The sequence below is a fragment of the Camarhynchus parvulus genome, chromosome 3 (genome assembly GCF_901933205.1).
Source record: "Camarhynchus parvulus chromosome 3, STF_HiC, whole genome shotgun sequence".
Classification (NCBI taxonomy): domain Eukaryota; kingdom Metazoa; phylum Chordata; class Aves; order Passeriformes; family Thraupidae; genus Camarhynchus; species Camarhynchus parvulus.
In genome coordinates, this window is record NC_044573.1 from 64,549,154 (window position 1) to 64,570,818 (window position 21,665).

The window sequence follows — 21,665 nt, forward strand, 5'->3', positions numbered from 1 at the left end:
TACTTACTTCATTTGCTACAAAGCTTTGTCCAGTAAATACTGAACAATCTGTGTTACCATTACATCTCATCGTGAATTTGTATAGAAACCAAAGCTTTCTTGCACCATTATGGTACTTTTGGTCACAGGCTAAGTCTTCATCCTGAATTAGGAAGCAATTGAGCTGAAGTCTTCTGCTTCTCAATTACTGAACTATGGTGTCTTTTTTCTACATTAAGTGTTTCATATCCAGAATTATTCACAACCTAATCCAGTCAATGTTTTTGATTGCTTTTCTGCAGATTTCTCATGATAGAGAGATACAGAAGGAAGATTTACAGAATTAGAAAGAAAAGCTGCATCCTGGTATCATCCATTTTCCTCCACCAGAAATGCCCTTTTCTTCAATTCCACAATGCTCAGCATATATTTAATGGACTGAATGGGAGTGGATTTAAATCCAAACCTGAATCTGGTGTTGGGATAATCTGAGTATAAAATAACACCTGCTATTTCATGAATGCATAGCAAGAAATTTGTTTTGTGTGTTCTCTTCTCTGTCGTCTCTAACACCACTAGTGAGTATTCTTGGCTTCTCCAGAAACATAAACAAATGTGTGTTTGTGCACAGATTATCATGGCATCTGTAAAACACTTATTAAAATTAAAATAGCTATTGAAGGGTTGCAAAATTTTTTAATAATCTTTATTACTGTCAGTCTCAGTTTACACAGTTTCCCTAAATCAGCAAAAGCTGATGAACCTATTTTTATGGATTTCCATCAGAAAAAAACTTTGGGCTCGTAAGAGGTAATTCTGAAATTGCATGACATTTAGTGGCATAGTTTTATTTCCTTCAGTTATCCAGCTACAGTAGCAGGCTACTGCAGTTACTTAGCTTATGATATTTGCATGTTTTGTTGGTTTTATTTTAAGAGGAAAAGAAATAAAATCTCCATAATATGCTTTATTTATTTCCTGAGGACTTTCACTTACACAGGTAGGCACTAAACATTTGAAATTGACTTTCCAGAGCACAACAGTAAAAAACTTTAGAGTTTGGCTTAGTTTCGTTTAAAACAGTAAAAACTGACCTTGTAAACATTTCCATAGGAGGTAGGATACATACATTTGACAATCTGTCAAATATGAGAAAGTAAACAGTTACTCTGTGGTCCTAATAAATAATGAGCAACACAGGCATTAAATAAACTTTATATATATAAAAAAAGATAAAAGTTAAAGACTAAAATAGCATTTTTAATAAATTAGGAATAGATGTAATAATTTCTTTACAACTTATTCTTGCGTGCAAGAATTGCTGTCTCTTTCTGCTTACCCTGAATTTCTGACTGAAAAGCTATAATGGTGAGAACAATCCTGAGAGATTCATAAGCAGGACCCAATCTAAATATAGCTATTTTCTGTGTGTGGAGGGCTGATAACATTGCTAAAATGGCTTCTTTAACACTATATGTATTACTTTTATCTTCCACCAACTTGGGAGGGGATTACCATCATAGCCTTAATGTCTGGGATTGGAAAGTAAGCTTAGGGCTCAGACATGTCTCTCTCGGTTAGGTTCCTCCAGCAGCTGCTCCCATGAAGACAGTGTTGATTGGTGGTAAAGATGGCACCATATCTCTGTTTGGTGGGGCATGGACCTCCAGATTTTCCTGGGAAGGGAACTGACCAGATGTTCCATACATACACTGTGAAGAAGATGTGGTTTGCAAGTTTGAAGCTGTGGGGAAAAAAAGGTTGCCATCACTGCAAGTTTACAATTTATTGCATTTAACAGAAATCACAATCCAATTTCATTTGATGGAAACTCCTATCTACCAGGCACATCATCTGAAGGACAGAAATGTCTGATGTTCTGTGCAGGATTAACAGGTAAGCAGTAGGAAGAAGTAATCTTGTGTAGAAATAAAGTGCCCTAGTTCATATCTTCCATGCAAATCTTTTTGGAATGTGAGACCAAACTCGGCTGCTATTTGTTTAAGGCATATACCAAAATAAACCCTTTGGGATTGGGTATTTCTGCCTAAAATTCACTGTCAGTGGGAACTTTGCCTATTACACAGTTGTTGAAGCATAGAATGGAGGACCAGAGCACAGGAAGTATATACTGAGACACCCCTGACCCAGGATTCTTTTGATCTGTTTGACAGTGAGGATCTCCAAGAGACCCTAGAAAAGCCCAATCTATTATTAGTTTACTTAATCATTAGAAAGTGCTTCCTAATACACATTTTTATGCAACTCAGGCCAATCATTCCACTGCTCCTGGACAATGGATTATAGACCTCCTTATGGAAGCAAATTTATTAAACTCAGTTTTAAGGAAAACACATCCTAAGTACCAGGCTGCTTTATCTCTATGTTGCATTTCATATATTGTGTATGTGAGCTACAATTAAACACTCAGCATTTGATAGGATACTAAAAATTCACAGCTGCTCCTCAGTTGTTGGCTGTACTTACACATAGGGGTCCGGCAGACAATAGGAGGTGAGGACTCTGAGTAGTAGGAGCCTGTTTGTTTTCTTCTGCTGTCATCCAAGATATTCAGTGGATCATGTACATCACTGTAGGATGGCAGTGGCCGAATGCTGCTGACACTGCTGATTACAGAAACGTGTTGGTCCACCATTGTTCCAAGTCTGTGAGATTCTGAATAATTTATATTGTTTCCATAATATCCTAATTGAAGATTTAAAAAAAAGAAGATGAATGAAACTACTGGGTAGTGTATGAGCCTGTGATAACCTTGGAAAAACAGTACTTGTTACTGGATGAAGCCCTTCACAATAAGATTATTTATATACACACACAAAAAAATAAGCAGCATATGTAAAGACTGACCTAAAAGAGAGGTGGTAACAAGGAAACCATAATATGGTAAGGGTTCAATCATGCCTTCGGTTTCTTCCTTCTAAGTTTAGAATCAAACATAGCCTGCAATCACTGGCCTTAAGAGACACCACGGGGAGTCCTAAGCACAGTTCAGTGCTTCCTTCTGAAGCTTACTGAAGGAAAGCATACACGGAAAGAAAATCTGCAGGGTAATATGCACTCATTGCATAGACAAAACCATATAAAAGTAACATTTCCACTGTGCCTTTCCTCCAGAAGAGGGAGGTGTTTTGCTGCCTATACCTCTGAAGGAGTAATTTTACATGTGAAGGATGAGAAATGAGAGGGACAAAGTCCCAAACTATTGCTAGTGCACATTTTTATACTTCTTTCCACCCTGCAACTCAAATGATCCATTATGCTGATCCCTGAGATAAGCTATCTTGTGTCTGCTATGTTTCACAGCAAATATTTTGGGGGCTTTTCAAGAGACTGTTAAACCATAAGATCATCCTGGTTTTGCTTCCTTTGTGCAAGATTTGGTGATGATACCAAAGGAAGATTACATAGGGCAGCAGATGCATTTGAGGTCAACTGAGGATTCACCAGAGGAAAATAAACCCTTAAGTAGCTTATTAAGATGCTTTACAATCTCTGTGTGTTATCAGGTAAGTGGAAAACAGGAATGTATAAATAAAAGCTGAAAAACATCTTCCACAGGAAAAAAGGCAGAGAAAAAGTGTTTTACTCCAGCAATGAAAGAGAAACAAAAGGAAAAAGAAAATATGTATTAATACCGTTGGAAGCATTAGCAGGATAAGCTGCTCCTGGACATGTAGACACTGAGTTGTTCAAGAAATTGAAACTCCCGCTGTTCAGAAACTGCATATTGTGTGTGTCCTGAGGCATGTTGGAGGGACCATAGCTGGAAGGGGATCTGGCATTGTAGGGAGACACAGCACAACTGTTGCTGAAGTAGTCTCTGGAGAACTGCTGCTCACTCAAGGCATTGAATCGGCTGGGCTCTGCTCTATGGTCGTAAACTCCTGAAGTGGAATGGGCCTGTGTCCTGAACATAGCCTGGTAATTGGAATTGTTTCCATAGTAATTCTGATTGGTCTGTGACAGAGTCTGATAAAGGGGTTCTGAGTAGGAAGAGCACTGTGAATGTGTCGATAGCATGGGACCTACGCTGGGAGGCCTCACAGCCATTGGCCCCTGGTTGATAACACTTCCTCGGCTGGCCATGGCTGGTGAAATGGGTGGAGTCATGAGGTGACCAGTGCTTTGAGACAGCTCCATTTGATCTGGAATAAATAAACATTAACTGTGATTAGCGTCCATACCTCAGTACTGCTGTTAAGACACAAACCCTCTTATGACGTGCAGATTACCATTTGAAACCTTTACAGAAGATATGCACTGCCCCCCACCCATATAATTCACAGCTTTTATTTCATGGCTTCAGGGTATAAAACTTCTCCCTTTCATTCTCCAGCTTCCAGGTGCCACATTCAGTGGGAATTCCAAACAGTTACACTCCTTATGTGCTCCACATTTACTTTTCATTCTCTACTCATAAGAACCTCACCAAGCCAAGAGTTCTAAGATAGTTTTACCATTTTTCCAAGAGGAACTATTACTGGCAGGGTAATTACAATTGCTGACTTCTGTAAATGACCACAGAAGGTGAGCTCATGAAATGTTGTTTACTGGAGGTCTTCAAAAATGCATGTGGTCACTGTTCCTCCTACAGCAACATGCTACCACGAACTGAAAGACTAGCAAGCAAATAAGGGAAGGAGAAGCTGGAAGAGTTGATACACACCTGTCAGCTGCATACTCTCCCCATCTCCTGTGCTGAAAGGGTTGAGACCAGAAGGTGCACTGCTGGGCTGGCCAGCTGACAAGGACACGTAGGTTTGCTCTCCTAGGCACTCGTTTTTGACTGAAGTGTCACTGGGCAGAGGAGCGGCTTTGTTGCGATTTGCTAGGAAGCAAGAGCTTGGGGATGCAGTGAAGGTGGCTTTGCTTGCATCTGGAAGGGTAAATGAAAACCCTTGTTGGCTGTTAAGTATCCTCACTGCACACAAGTTCTGTTTGTATCATTTTCACTGACCACAGATCTACATCACACAGTTTCAGCTCCTTACTGAAGCCATCATATTGAAAGTATGAATCAGATTTATTCCCTTGAAGTAAATGTCAACAATGAAGTCAAGTAAAGTGCATTAAGAGTGAATCAGGATTGACATTTCATCCTAAAGAATTAACAATAGCAACTTTAGAATGCCTGAACTCTCTTTTCATATTGATATCTAGAGAAAAGCAATTGTTATACTCAAGAGTTCTTCAGCTTTTTGCAGACTATTGATAAAGTCAGTTTTGCTGTTCTTCGGAGGAAACCATGATTTTACTTTATGGTTTCAAGTACTTCACCTAAACATACAAGGATAAGGCAACTGTCACACAGGCCAAGTTTTTCTTTGGGAGGCTGAATTGAAAGAAGTGCAGCACTTGCTGTCAGACAAATCCTATGCATGTTTCCTGTATAAAGTGCAGATTTAGAGTAACAACAACCAAAAAGTTAAGGATTGACTGCCAGTGTTAATGCTAATAAAAAATAATTCTGCAAGTTTCTGAAGTTTCACTGGATTTTTAATTATTAACTTGGACCAGAATTTGATTCAAATCAATCTTCATTCTTTTTATAGCAAAGGACCTGGAACATATAATTTCAAACTGTCTAACTTTGAAGAAGCCTGGTAGATAGAAAATGTTAAGGATACTGTTTTCAAATAATTTCATTTCTCTTCCATATAGTAATACTTCAACCACATGGTAAATAGGGCTCCAAACTTGTGTTCCAACGTTGAAAGGATATTTGCACTCTGGTAACATTTAATAGATTCCTGGTTCAAGTTGTAATTACATATTTAAGCTTTGGGGAAAAACTGGATTAGGAATTCCTGCCCTTTCTGCTAATTATACCTCTTTTCACACTTCAGTTCATGGCCCTTCAGATGTACCTACAAGTCCTTGCTGCATCCAGGATAATTTCAGTGATCCTTGGTATTGACATTCCAACAAAATGTTATTAAGTGAACTGTAGTAAGAAGGTGGGAATGAATTGCTGAGTGAATGATCACAAACTTTTCAGGTGAATTTGACAATGTTGCACATAACCACACCTTCAGCAGAACACAGTAAACTTGCTTCTGCTTAAGCAAATACATCAATTTCTAAACATACCGGAGCACATGCAAAAGAAGCAAGCTCTAGTTACCTAAATTCTTCATGTACTTGTCCAGTAGATTCTGGAGTTCTTGTTCTTTGTCATTATTGAACTGTGTCTCCATGGCAAGCAGGATGTACTCATCTAGTAACATGCGGATCAAATGAAAAGAACCTTTTGGAGGAGAAAGAGAGAGAGTAGCTGAGTTATCTTTGTGACCATCTCTCACCACTCCAAAAGAAGCCAGTGAAACAAACAAATAATTGTGGACTTTAAATGACCTGGCAAGACCAACAAGGAATAGTGCCTAACTTCTAGCTCTAATCTCTCTTTGCACTGGCCCACCTAGCTCAATTGTTTACTGTCCTGTAGGCTATTTGACCACTAATTACATCAAAGAAAAATACTGATGAAAGTGAGACATGCTTTATACTTGAAGAGAGCACACAGTGGAGTTAGATAAGGCTGAAGTCTGCTAGAATGCCTCTGCTCTATTTCTGTTTGCCTTGTGTTAAATAACCAGACAATAACTGGTAAAGTCTTTGACCTTATTTCAAGGATATATCACATTAAAAAAATGTATGTGTCCATCGAGTCATTTCAAATATCCTCTGAATTTTAGATAACAATGTACCTATGACTAAACATATGACATTACATACTTTGCTTCACTTTTTGCTTCACTTGCTCTGCCATCTTCTCTTTTATATAAGGTTCTTTCTGAGCGTTCCCAAAAATGTAAACATTCCTAAAGATATATGTGTGACCCTTAATTTTAAAAAGCCACAAACTATTAATCGATCATCTGGCAATTCCAGAATTATGTGTGTGGTGACTGCTAAATTTCTTTTGCTTTTATTAAAACATATCATGCACAAGAACTTATATACAACAGTATTTTTTTACCAAACTGATCCACAGGTAAAAACAATAATTTAAATCTTTTGTCTCTTATACTGAGATATGCAGTCATTACCATATTAAAACAAACAAAGCTCCTAGCACTTAAATATCAAAGCAGTATCAAAACAGCAAGTCAAAAGAAAAATACTATTCACAAACAACCCTATGACACAGGTTACCAGCAAAAAATATTGCTAGCATTTACTGTAAAATATTAGTTTGAAAAATACATCAAACAGTATTTGTGGCTTTGATCAAAGAATTTTTGTATTAGGATGGGTTCCTCAGCACAGGAAACAGAGGAAAGTGCTTAAAATATATGTGCAAAATATGAGTGTTTTTATAAAGCTCAGGTACCAAAACTTGATGCATTGTTTAGAGTTAGGTTATGCATGACTCGAGCACCGAAAAAGCTCCATTTCAGAAGGAAGTCCTGAGCTCTCTTCTTTAAAGACCTCCCATTTTGCTTGCTTGCCTGAAAGAGAACAGTAAATAACTGTTACGCATGCACACTTGCTTTCTGCCAACAGGAGAGAAGAATTGAATATCCCTGAGAGTTCAAGGACTCCTTAACTCAGGCTGATGTGGCAGAGTGAATCAAGCTGCCTAGTTCAAACTATCTCCCTACTCTGTGACCTAACTTGTTAAAACAGCAGCCTTCACGTCTTCCAGGGCAATCATAGAATGTTGTCTGCCAATGTCAGATGAAGCAAACTGCTTACTGCTTGGGCCCTGATGGGACATAAATTACTCCATATTCTAGTATTAAAGGTGTGAAGTTCTGTAACTACACAGGTGAGGAAGGGGAGGGGAGGGGAGGGGGGAGGGGAGGGGAGGGAAGGAAGAAGGAAGGAAGGAAGGAAGGAAGGAAGGAAGGAAGGAAGGAAGGAAGGAAGGAAGGAAGGAAGGAAGGAATTACAGTACCCTCTGGCACTGTAATTCCATAAAAAAAGGGAATAGAAATTAGTCTTCAATTTAATCTGTGTAATACTGGTCAGAATTTCTCTTACAGAATGGTATGTTACCATCATGATGATCAAAGTGATGCTTTTAATACTGCATTTCACACAGCCACTTTGCTCTGGCAGTGATTTGTTCATGTGGCAACATGAATGCCCTGTTACTTTCTCAAACAGCAGGCAGAAAGAAGCTGTTGTGTGAGTTTGACAGTAGCCACACTTTAGCATGAACAGAAGGCAAACAGCAGTGGAAGGATTACACGTTCTGTAAATTATTAGCTTCTGCTCAAGTTGACCTAGTTTCATATCAAAACTTGTTGGTACTTCTTCCCTTAAGTACATGAAAACAATGCTAGGAAGCATAACCATTAGCTTTAATAACATGGTGTCACGTAGTAGATGCTGAATGGAAAATTGCTTCACCTTTTCTGCCCGATTTGCTTATCAGGAATTGTCTTCTAAATTGTGGAATGAAATTTAGATTCCAGTCTAAAATTAATTGAGATTACTCAGCTTCAATGGGATTTTTTTGCCTTGGGAGATTTCTGTGTGTGTGAGGACTTTGGCTCTGCTGCCCTAAGTAAGCCAAAGATACTCACTGTGCTGCCCATGTGTCAGCAATTTTTAGGAAACTCGGAGTACTTTAAAAAGAAAGAAATTATCACTGCCTCCACTGAAATTTGGGAAAACAGGCAAAGAAAGGAAAAAGGGCATGCCTATGGTTTTCCTGTAAGTGGCAGTCTCTCTTCCGCCAGCCATTTGATGCTAACTGTATCATCTCATCCTTTTACACCCATTCATATCAAGATCCTACCTAAAATGATGAATAAGATATTGCATTTTCAGTTGAAAATGAAATGAGAAGGTGAGAAGACCAGTGTTCAGCTATTAGCCAACAATATGTAACACCCTATTCTACTAGTTTACAGTAATTAGAGTCACAAATTGGGTAAATATATTTTACTTAGCTATAAGAAAAAATCCTTTCTCTTGTTCTGAGCGGTAGTTTATTAATCCCTACATAACTACATGCATATAAAATACTTGTGATGAAAATGCATCTTGGTAATTGGAGATGGGAAGGGGAATCGAATCAAAACCATCAATTACTGAGTTAAGCACCTTACAAAGCTACAAAACTGTATCTTCAATCCTGAAATATGGAAATCCTTCAGGAGGCTAGCTACTTCTGAATCCACCTGCTGCAGTAACTTATACCACACACAGTACCACCTAAATGCCATGGAAGAGAGAATTGCTTCTCTGAGAACCAACTTTTGCTCACCTTACTCAGAGAAATCCCCCTGCAATTCTGCAGGAACACATAAGGTCAGAGGGTTTCTGTCGTGTACAGCTTGTGAAAGTGCTGACTTTAGTGTCTTAGCTACAACACCTCTTAGTTTGTCGCACATGTAAGACTGCTCAACATGATTAATTTGGACTAGTATCACAGGAACCTTTGACACCAAATTACAAACTTCCTTGTCAAAGTAAAGGAGATAGGAGCAGAGATGAAAATTCCTTGTGGAAAATCAGTGGGACTGCATAAGGATTTAGGGGAGTAGGATTTGGTCTGGAGACAGGCAGAACATTTGAAAGGTACCTTGATAACCCTTTGCTCAACCACAGTATCCAACCATTCAATAAATGATTCCACAGTGGCATTCTTCTTTAGGAGGTCCTTCAGTTCTTGGAACACTGTAATAGAGTCATCTACCATGTAAAAAGGAGAACATATCATTGCACTCTATTCTGAACATGAGAAAAAGCCACTCACCAGCCATATGACAATATTGTAGCATGGAAAGGAAAACCAAAGAATTAGAGCAGTAAAGAAATAAGTAATTCCCCAGCAAAGCAAGCACACAAACATCCTTCATACACATGCATTTTAATTACTTAAGCATTACAGTGATACAGGTTGTAAAACAATGAAGTTTTATAGGAAAATAAAAGCAAAAGAAGATTATTGTATTTTTCATTCCTTTGTAGATTCAATCTTGCTAACCTTTCTAGTACTATGTTTGCTAATAAAGCTTTCTCTGTAATATGGCAGATTTGCAGTGTCTTGCTTTTCCTTCATATTTTACAAGTTTCTCACAATAGGATATAAAGTTATTTTCCTCAATTCCCATTTTCAAAAAAGTGCCTGAAGGACCAGCTATTTCTCTTCTTTTCTTTTTTAACCAATGTGAAAGAAGACCGAGAATAAAATAAAAAAATAACTACACAAAAAAAGGAGGGAAAGGGGTAACTCAAATAAAAATGTGAATAGGATTGTAAATCATTAAAGAGAACAAACTTTCATAATCAAAGTAATAATAGTTACAGGACAACACACTGCTATAACTTTCAGCTCTTGAAACTCTGATCAATGTGACTCCTATGACAAAGTTCTCTTTTTGACCGAGAAAATGACTATATTTATTTTTCAACAATGTATATGAAAATTAACTATCCTCAAAATTTATACTTCTCTATTTTGCGTATGAAAATAGCTGCTACGCTAAAGAAAAAATTACATATATTTTTAAAGCTCAATTTTCAGAAAAAAATTATTAATTTTAAAAAAGTAAACTAGTTCAAATATCCATTACATTAGGCCATAATGAAATGGAATTTCAGGCAAACCTTTCAAGAACTGATCTGTTCAATATCCCCATATAGGATAGGGCCAAGTTTCAAAAGAGATTTGCAACTGACATGTAAATGAATTTTTTAGCAACCATTTAGTCATCTAGCTGGGATGACTTTCCAGGACAAGCTTCTGTTCTTGTAGGACATGCCAGGGCAACTAATTGGTTTCCTTAACCTACTGAAGTTTATGGTGAACTAGATTAGAGAAAGCAGAGTCTATGAGTGCCCTGTCTCAGTCAGTCCAAGTAGACTGGTGTGGCATGGAATGAAAGAATGTACTTTTAACAGTAAAAAATATATCACAATGGATGGTAATAAATGGTAAAAATATATCACTTACATTCACTGTAAACTTCCCCATCAGAGTCTGTGCTCCCTGAAACTGCAAGGAGGGCCTGAGAACCAATACTATTCAAATCAACTTTTTCAATATCCGACACCATGGAATTCACCACGTGCTGATCAAAAAGAGCTGGCCGAGCAATCTGCAAGAGAAAGCAAGTTAAAATACTGAGACCCTGTTGTGGTTCTGCCCCAGATAAGCACCACACAGCCCCTCACTCACTCCACACCCTGCCAAGGGATGGGGGAGAGAATTAAAACAGTAGAAGAAAACTTGTTGGTGAGGTTAAAAACAGTTGGATATTTTTTTTAAAGAAATAACAAAAATAACAACAACCATAGTAATTTAAAAGTTTAAAAGAAACACTGAAAAACAACAATTAAAACAATTTCTCACCACCCAATGACCAATGCCCAGTCAGGTCCCTGAGCAGTGGTCCCCTACCAAACTTCCCCCCAGTTTTATTGTTGATTTGTGGTAAGGAATATCCCTGTGACCACCTGGGGACAGCTGTCCCAGCTATGTCCCCTGCTAAATTTTTGTGCACTTCCAACTTGCTTACTTGCAACTTACTTGCTGGCAGTGTGGTGTAAGAAGCAGAAAAGACCTTGGCTGTGAGTAAACACTGTGCAGCAGAAACTAAAATAGCCCTGAATTATCAACAGTTTCCAGTGCAAATCCAAAATATCGACCCATACTGATGAGAAAAATTAACTTTATCCCAGCCAAAACCTGGAGAGCACCCAAAAAACTGCTCAGAGAAGAATCTTATTATGTTTAATTTTATTGTCATGGCTGAGTTTATCACGTATCAGATGAGATGTTTCCCTTTCATTAGACTCCTGACGCTCTTCCAATGTGCCTTCCTATCAGATTATCTTCACAAGATCACCTATATACTGCTTTTGTATTTATGAAAGAGAAAACCAAGTCAACATGAATCTCTGATGTGCCTGCAGTTATTCATGAGGACTACCACCTCAAAGCCCAAGATGCCAGCACGGGAGGAAGTTCCTCAAAAGGCATCGTACCCTTTTGGATAATCTACAAAACCATCACATGGAGGTGACTCCTAATTGCAGATACCTGTATCCTGACAACAAAGTCTTGAAGTCTCCAACTACCTGTCACTCCCATTTCTTCTTTCCACTCAAAACTCAAACAGAAATAGAACAACATGGACAAGGCAGAGAATCTTTGCTAGGCAAGAAGGATCATCTGGTATTTTCCAGTTTGGTACTAAAGAAAATACACATATATTCCACTTGATTGTTTTATTGAAAAAAGTTCCAGTGACGGCAGTTCATTATAACCATGCTATTTGCTCTCTTTTCTGGTACAAATTTTGAAGTTCTGCTCAGATCTATTTATGGTCACTTTCTAATTTCATGGCTAAAACTACAAGATTTAAGTCTTTCATGGCTGAAGGTCAAAATTGAAAAAATAATGCATTGTATCTCATAGTCAGAAAAGTACAATGACTACAACTGACATATTTTTTAATGTGTAATCTTACTCTGTTTACCTGTGCTAGGTGTAGGAATGACGTCTGTCGTTTCAAGGAGGAAACAAATCTTCGTGCAATAGGCAATTTCTTATCTATCAGGCTTTCTGGTAGATTTTCCAAAGAGGAAGCAACCCACTGTTCCCAGTTTTTTGCAAAACTTCTTATATCTGCCAGTAAACTATAAGGGAAACAAAAAGTGATTTAGAGAATCACCAATAAAAATTGTGTGGCATTAGTTTAAATAATTGGGTTTCAATCTAATGGACTTCTGAATCAAGATAACAGACTTCTGAACATATCTGGAAATTCCTCCTCAGGTGATACGAAAAGAAACAGGAAATGACCAATCACTGATCTATATATTGACTACATATTGATACATAACTCCTCTGGAAAAAAACTGTGGACCAACTGGTACAATAAAATGCTATCTAATATTTTAAGGCTGTTCTATAGCTGGCCTCAGAGCTGAAACTATTTTGCTATACATACTCCACTGTTCTAAAAATGAGCATAAATACAGTGAGAAAATTTCTCTAGAATATAGAATTACTGGTATTTATCTGGAATATGCCTAAAAATCAGAATGCACCAAGATTATTTTCAAATACCTACCTTTCTGGCATTTCTTGCATTGTTGCAGGGATGAGTACATCTGTAAGAACCTTCAAAAAGTTAACAGAAAATGACATCATGCTTCCACTGGCCATTCATTTGTTCATTCATTCATTCATGTCTATCTTGTCTACTTAGATTGCAGAAATTTTACACAGAATAAATCCATTCAACCTACTGTCTAGATATTTATATGCCTGGATTTCTCCAATCACTATTTGACAGGAACATATGAGACATTCATATACTTATTGTGTATCTTCATAGCAGTAAAATGAAAAAAATCCCCAAACAATACATGCTACTCCCCATGTCTTAAAGAAGGGAAACCAGCAGAAGTGAGATGCATAAACACTTTTCTTTTTCTAGCATCATCATGTCCTTTGTAAAGCAGATACTCAAGGATCTTCCAAGTCTTTGAATGTTGTTGATTCTTTTTTCTACCAAACTGGACATGGCACTGCAGGCATTCAGAGTTTAGCCATAGAGTTCCTTGTAACTAAGTGTGATCTGGAACAGTTTTGGCAAAAACTGTGCCATCTGGCATGCCCCCTAGGGAATTTTACTGTGGAGGACAAAGTTGTTAGACAATATTCCACAAATCTCCTTTCTCTGTTAATGTAAATAGTTTGATAACAATCCAATGTAATTCCTTATTCCTTCTGTCACATGTCAAGAATATCTAACATGATTATAGGTAAGAAATAGTGAGAGACAAAGAAGAGGCACAATAGCAACTTTATGAACTTCTGAGAAATTTGGTCTTATTCAATTTATAATTTAATGCTCCTCTAGTATTTCTTCTTCCGTCACATTAAATCTATCATAAATAAAGTTAATATTGAATCTATTGAGACAACACATTTAGAGCAGGAAAAACCTCATAAACTCAAGGTACATTATAACCTCTACAAGTAAATGAGGCTTAATGACCTATCTCCTGGGTAGTAATTATGATTCCTAATGCTAATTACCGTTGCTTTACTATGCTAGCTAAAACACTGCTAATTACCTTTGCTTTACTACGCTAACTAAAACATTTCTTACTTTACAGCTTTTTATGCTTCTAAGAAATACATATTTTCATCTTTTCTGGATCTTCCCCCCCATATTTTTGTACAGTAAAGAAAGATTACAATAAGGCATCAGAGCTAAAAAGCTTCAAGTCTTTTGCTTTGACTGGTTGGTGTTTACTAGTAAACCAATAGTTATTTCTTCTCATCAATATGTGATATGAAATCTGTTAGAGAGACACTTACATGAGAATCCTTTCCTATTTCTATGGCATGTCCTATCAAAGAAACTTAAAGTACTTTACATCTACTAAATACTCATCTGATATGACTTTCCAAGTGAAAAACTCAGGAAATTTTGGTGGCATAAATAATGTTTTTTCCCTAGCACTCTACAACTTACTCCTGACTTTGCAACGCTCCTAAGGGTCACTTAGTTTCAACTTTTTATGTGGTCATGCCATGAGTTAGATCAAAGAACTCATGTGGTACAAAAGCTCCACAAAACAAGTAGTCCTTGATTTTTTTATTTAAACCCAGAGCACTTTAGAGTGTAGCAGTTTTGCTGGTACATGTAGCAGCAAGAGAAGAGAAATGAAAGGCAGCTGGCAGGAGGGGCAAGAATGTATTGTTCCAGCTTGGTAGCATGAAACCAAGGCCTGACATAACCTGTGAGCAGCAGACTGGCATGTGGAATCACCCTACAGATGTGCCACAGACTCTCTTTTCTGGTAGAAATTGCAATACTCTTTTCAGTGAAAACAAGGATTCAGTTTTCATCCAAGATTACCTTAGTCAGCCTTGTCAGTGAGCACATGAGCATTTCTTTTAGCTACATTCAAGCAAGTATGTCAAGGTTTCACTGTTGCTGTGCTGCCCATGGTCACATACCAGGTGTTCAGCTGAGCTGAGACTGGAGTTCAGCTCTTACAGCTGCCCATTTTATTTCTTGATTTCAATTATTTCCTTGATGATTTACATCAGAATGCAGTCAGGTCACCCTGTCATTATATCTTCTTACAGATGCAGAAGCTGCGCTGTGGGTGAGATTATTCATGTAGCTAAATGCTTAACTTACCTTATACAGTATTGAGTCACAGACACAGAAAATGTCAATGATGATGGGATTTTCAAGCAGAGGAAGAAGATGGTCAGGCATTCCTTGCCAAAAATGTAATAGGAAATGCTGAATCTAAAGGAATAGGAACCAGATTCATAGACATAAATCATGCCTTCTTGGCTTCCCATGCATATGTACCAAGAGTGTGTGTTCAAACAACTTTACCTCTTCAAAGTTCCCATTAATTGCATTGTCAAGGACACACTGACAGTGTGTTTTGTACATCATGATAAGAGTATCTACCTGTTTTGGAAGAAAGAAATATTAAACAGAGTTTCTTAAATCTTTACTGCTACGGTGATCTAAGTTTCTTCTTTGTGTAGCTAGTATTTAAACACATAATATGAACTGTATTGCAATGCATATTTACAAATAGACAGCCTGTATATCCAGAAGTGATGAGGATGTCACTCATCTATAGCTTTATCAATAGCTTTATATCATTATTATTCAAGCATTATTTAGGTCATTATTTAAGTCAAGCACCGATGCTGTGGTCAGACATGTAGCATCTGAACCTGTATACACTGTGAAAATGTGGATAATAAAGTAAGCCAATAGCCAGATTAGTCAGTCAGATGGTAAAGTAAATTCTGAAGCTAAGATTAATCCCAAAGAGCCGCGCAAGTTAATCATTAGGCTACTATAGGCGTCTATGAGTGTTCTGAAACATCATCTAGCTGGACAAATGAGAAAATAGCTGCCAGTCATTTGGTCAAAGTTTAATCACTGCCTCACATGAACTCGACTTTTAAAAGCAGAACTCCCTTTCATCTCATCAGGCTACTTTATCTGAATGGAGTGTTTCCTTATTAAAAAAAATAAAAGTACTAATTTTTAAAAATTGTAGCAAATTATAAGACAAGAAATATGCAAAGTCATTTAAGGAATGAGGCTAGGACTAGCAAAACCATTCTTATGGTCCTGAGTCATAGAAGGTTTGTTACAGTTTATGAACTTCTCCAGCAAACCACTATCAGATTTCAAATGAACCTGGTTGCATCTTATTGCAATAGGTTCAGGATGCAGATTTCATTAAAACCAGACCCTTCTGACTTTCAGAGCCGTTTCTTTAACTATGTATCTTTGAAAAGCAATAGCAGAGTGCTCAAGAACATTTTAAAGAATTGTTTTTGAAAGGAGTTGATGGAAGTATAAAGGTTGGGTAAGTTCTCTCCAGAAATATTAAATGAAGGAATTACCCATCTATTATAGTGCAGACTGCTGCATTTATGGGCTCTCCAGACATCTGAGTTGCAACTCCTTAAGAGTTTAATGCAGGAGTCAAACTTCAAGTATGGGCTGTCTTCAACAAAGTACCTAAATATCTTAGTTTCAATAACCTTTGGTCAGATAAGCTGAAGGAGGGAAAAGGCATTATGAACAGAAAACAGGAAATAAGAAAACAAGAAATGAGAAAAGAGCATCAAGGAAAGAGAATGCAGGATACACAGAAATTCATCTTTCCCACAGTCTCCTCATAACTCGGTAAGTCTGCCCCCAGACAGTCATGCACAATGCTGCTGAGCCAAAAATGAAGAGAGAATGAATTGCCAGTTTTTCTCCATTTTTGGAGCAGTAAAAATCAGTTTGTTTGTTACTGCTGTGTTGGGTTTCCAAGGAACCTCAAACATTTGTCAGATTTAAATTTAATGAGAATGCTGTCTATATGAGAGATGTCACTTCACTGATGGAGACTATAGCAACAGGTGGTGCACGCTGCTAAGTATACCAGTTCTTGGGCTTTCTTTACGAATGATAAGATTTCCAGCTAAGACAGAAATCCTTTTGTTTAGCTTCTCCCTACAGGAATGCTAGGCTTCAATACTTTCTCAGAACAAGCTTAGGAGAAGGGGCTCTCAAAATAACATGTCTCAAACCAGTCACTGCTATCACCAGCACTAAAGACTAAATTGAAAAGTTCAAAATGTCTCTCAAAGGATTTCTAGCACAATGTAGCAGCTTGTAAGGGAACAAGAAACAACACGGACGTAACACACAGTAAAAAAGTCAGACATAAAACATGAGAGGTATTTCCAACTGAAGAGTTATCCTTAGGGTAAGTAATACCTAGTATTAATTGAATTATTTAAATAATTTCAAAACAAACCCAAACATGTGCAGGTTTTCAGCTGCTTTTCAAATAATTAATGAAAGACAGTAAAATTCATCTATTTGTTGTGAATTACTTGTTCTATTCTAATCAGAACAAAATTTACCTTAAATCCAAAGGCATTTGTAAAGAATACAACTCTCAGTTATTTGTTTGTTTTGCTCTCCCCATCTTACATACCATCAGTTTGTAAAATACTGGGTCAGTTAATAGGTAAATAATTCAACCACCTTTCCATTGGAAAGCCGGTTAATCGGTGTTAGTAAAGGTTTGCCCCCTCTATAAATCAGTCACCTCTGTTTGATTATGGACATTTCTGGCTCTTTCATGTCAATACCTCAAAGGCTAAGATATGAAGAAACATTCTGTGGCAAATTTTTGATCTCTTAGACAGAAGAGAAGGACCTCACTTTTTACCTTGTCTTTAGAAATGCACCCTTGAAGCAAAAGGTGTTGAGCACTTGGAAACTCTGGGAGGAGTGTTCCAGTTTTGGAACTCAGAGAATATTTACGAGTAAAACCACCCTGAAAAGGAAGGGAAAAAACAGGAACATTGAAATAGCTAATACTGTTACATCTGAAACCAAAAATTCATGCTAAACTTGTATATTATTTCATTAATCTCTCAAGGTTCCACAATAATTGCATTCAGATAATCCTTCAAAAATATTGATGCTTATCGAGATCTGGACCCCAGCTCAGGAAGGTTATTAAATATGTGTCTATATATAACCTCCACAGAATGTTCTTCAGATCTCAAATACTATGATTGAGGTAAAACCCTCATTCTCAAGAGAAGAAATACAATCTGTGTTACGGTTCTGCTCTTACTGGCTGAACTGTAATTATTCTCATAGGACTGCATTCAAATCTAAAGACCATTTGGCTTAAACCCTTCATTCTATTTTAGCCTAACCAGTCTTTATGTAAAGTCAGTGTGCAGAGCCACGAGCTGGCATTCTGTGTATTCCTGTGGAGAATCTTACTACTTTTATGCAGACTCCTTCTGTACTAATGCATGAAATTTATGATCTTGCATAAGGCATTTGAATGGAACATGAAGCGACCTTTTCCTGCCCCTTTACCTACAGGTAGATTTCACCCAAGTGGGAATGGTAGGTATATAATGCAACATATAGTGTAAAAGTGTGCAAATGTGACTATTTTTCTGTAAATGTTGACTTATAAATTGGAGGCCAGTTTCAAGATAAATTCTCTCAAATACTAAATTCAGAAAACCATACCTGTAACTGACTTACGCGACATAAATATAGCCCTATTTTTATAGGGTGATATGTCTGACAAAACATACAGCACAAAAACAAAAGCATACATCATGTAAACTAATTTTGCCTGTGCTATCTACTATTCAAATACACATAAAGCTAAGTAAAAGAAATTGCAGAAATTTAGAAATATTAGTACTTCTTCATGTCAATACTTCTATAGTGTTATAATTGCCTATCAGGCAATAAAGAGGGTATTTTTTAACAGGAGTAATTCTAATGATTTTATTATGCAATTACCCATGAAATATATTAAAAGCTCTGATTAAAAGGGATTTGCTCATTTAAAAAAAAGGCGGTGATTGTGGTGGAAGGTTTAAGAGAAGATAATCGGCAATGTTTTTTACCTTGCTAATGGACTTATATGACTGTGCCTCAGTTCTAGGCTTAATATTTTAACCTGCTGCCACTTGCCCTTTCAATTTAATGCCATCTGTTTCTAATGGCCATTTAACATTAAGATAATGACAGTAATATTATCTGCCTAATTAACCATGCAGACTCTAATGGTGCACTAACTGGTTTAGATAAAAGAATTTGCTGATATCTCCCCCTACAGAGAGAATACTAGAAAATGTGATAAAACATACCAGAAGTAAACAATGTCCCAGGCACTCAATAAGTGTTCATTCAAATGCCATTTACTCAGTATATTTAGACAATCAGTGCTTTAACATCTTTTCAATGTCTTTAAGTTCCCACTGAGAATTACACCTTATGCAACTGTTGTAAATCTTTTTTGAATACCTAATTGCATGTACTTTTAAGCAAATGAAAAAGGACATATCTATCGCCTGTTCACACTAATGAAAATATAATGCCAAAATTTCGGTATACTAAGATTATTATAATTCAGTTTTGACCATTAAAGACTTTTTTTCTCTTAAGACTTGCCTGAATAATTTCAGACAATACTGAGCTAGACAATCAAGAACTCACAATGATGTTCCCTTTCTCATTTATTTCCACCAACTTATCTGTGAACATTTTTTTCTGGGAGAACAGAGAAACTTTGGGTCAGAAACAAGACAGATTTGTGGGATTGTCAATTTCAAGGCAGACTGACAATGCCACATCAGAGATGGAAGAAAATATGCATTCATTTATGCCAAAGGAACCCAATATATTCCATCCCAAAACTCTGAATGAATGAATGCTTCAGTAGTGTTCATGAATATGTTGGGGATATCCCACGGCATAGCACTATCTTTATTTGATAAGATAGCCAATTATCTGAACAGGGAAAATGCAACAGATCTAATCTATCTGAACCTCACTAAAATACTTGACATGGTGTCACCATGGGAAATGATCAGTTATGCTGCTGAGAGTGGGGATTAGTAAAAGAATGTAAAAATATTTAAGAAACTGACTCTGGCTGAAATGCTAACAAGTTCTGTTGACAAGGAAACTACTGGGTTGAAAAGGGATTGAAGTGAAAATACCCAAAAATCAGACTTGGGGCTGATCTGACTGAACATATCATAGATCAAATTGGTTGACATGAGCTAATGAAATCATCAACAAAGAAAGACCAAGAGGTCACATAGAAAGACATGGATGGCTTTGAGATAATGGTAACAAGGGGGATGAAAATCAATAGAGCAAAACTACACTCTCAGGGGCAAATAAAAATGCCTGCTATCAGCTAGGAGTTGCTTATCTGGAAATTAAAAAGGTGAAAGGCTTGCTGTGTATCAGATGATCACAGAAGGTATATTTAATCTAGTAAATTAAATGGTGTCAGGAAACATTCCCAGGCAATACTGGAAGAGTATCACTCAGAATGGCCTCTGGCATTCTTTTGGCCTGTGCCAATTAGCAGTATCCCAAACACTTCCAGTCTGCACATTAGAGACACTTCTTTGTGGCAATGTAGCAGAGATGTCCCTATGTCCTTTTGCAGATTTGGGAGATAATAATATGGATGCAGGATATTCCATGCCAGTTGAACTCACCACCAAATAAAAATACTGTGAGTGACCCTTAACCTTTAATGTACAATAATCCATAATTTTCTACTATTAATATGACCAGAATGACAGTGACTATACCATAGTATACAGTAATAAAAATGTAGACTACTTGAGAGGGGCTGGAGAACAAAAATCAACAAAACAAATCCCTTTCTAGGGTTCGTCAGAAGGGATATTTCCAATAGCAACTGCAAACATACCATTTACAAGACTTTATGATTTATTTTATTCTAAAGATATTAAAATCAGAACAAGTACAGTGGAAGGCTATAAGGGTGATATGAAGTTACTCAAAGCTGCTGTTTGTCCCATCCAGCAAGCAAAAGACGTAAGAACAAAATGTCATGAAGAGCAAAAAGTAGAAGAAGGCAATACTGACTAGGAGGCACAAATTTCAGTTTATTTAAAAAAAAAAATTCTTTTCAGCTTTCTGTCAGACATATGAGATTCTGAAAAAGCCCTCGTGTTAAAGTAACATGTGAAAAAAATAAAGCTAGAGCTTGATCCTTTGCTTAAATACAGTTATGGGTAACTAGGTTGCAATGGGAGTCCTAAAAGGTGCTTTCCAATCTTATTTTTCTTTGAATATTTAGAGGAACAAATACTCAGCTTTGTTAAAAAAGATTATGCAGTCTAAAATTTAAGGCAAAATAATGTTGCAATTTTCAAAGAAAGAAATGTGAAGGAAACCACAGGTCACATAATACTTGTATTGTAACAGAAGTAAAAGGAAACAGATTACAGCACTTACCTCATTCTTTAGCTTGCTTCCAGAGAACCTTTGAAAGTAAACACATTTGATTATTTTTTCCTAGGCAGAACATTTGTAGAGACTATATAGATGTATGATCTATTAGAAAAATTATCACATTTTCCTAAATGCAATTACAGTTTTTATGGGTTTTTTAATGTTTTTTTTCCTTAACTTCTTCCACTGATTTTCAAATGCCTAGAGATAACAGGAAACCTACTGATGTATTATAAAACATGAAGATTAAGACCACTGACTAAACTCTAAAGTATAAAATCCAGTTTCATGGTTTTGTTTGGATCTTTGCCACTTCACAAACAGCAAAAGGGTAGCATAGGTGCAAGTCCATAATGACTTTATAAGGAAATA

General features: G+C 36.9%; 1 protein-coding gene across 1 annotated transcript in view; it reads right to left on the bottom strand.

Moving 5' to 3' along the window:
- Positions 1-1,556: 1,556 nt before the first annotated feature.
- Positions 1,557-21,665, bottom strand: part of RFX6 (regulatory factor X6) — a 33,386-nt gene continuing 13,277 nt past the window's right edge. Inside the window, exons 7-20 of the mRNA XM_030944753.1 lie at positions 21,297-21,324; positions 17,701-17,808; positions 15,336-15,413; positions 15,129-15,242; positions 13,038-13,087; positions 12,441-12,600; positions 10,913-11,057; positions 9,539-9,648; positions 7,334-7,451; positions 6,125-6,247; positions 4,667-4,876; positions 3,636-4,145; positions 2,467-2,685; positions 1,557-1,723 (exon numbers count right to left, since the gene is read on the bottom strand). Of these exons, the coding sequence (XP_030800613.1) occupies positions 1,557-1,723; positions 2,467-2,685; positions 3,636-4,145; positions 4,667-4,876; positions 6,125-6,247; positions 7,334-7,451; positions 9,539-9,648; positions 10,913-11,057; positions 12,441-12,600; positions 13,038-13,087; positions 15,129-15,242; positions 15,336-15,413; positions 17,701-17,808; positions 21,297-21,324 (2,140 nt within the window). The remainder of the gene's footprint in view (positions 1,724-2,466; positions 2,686-3,635; positions 4,146-4,666; positions 4,877-6,124; positions 6,248-7,333; positions 7,452-9,538; positions 9,649-10,912; positions 11,058-12,440; positions 12,601-13,037; positions 13,088-15,128; positions 15,243-15,335; positions 15,414-17,700; positions 17,809-21,296; positions 21,325-21,665) is intronic.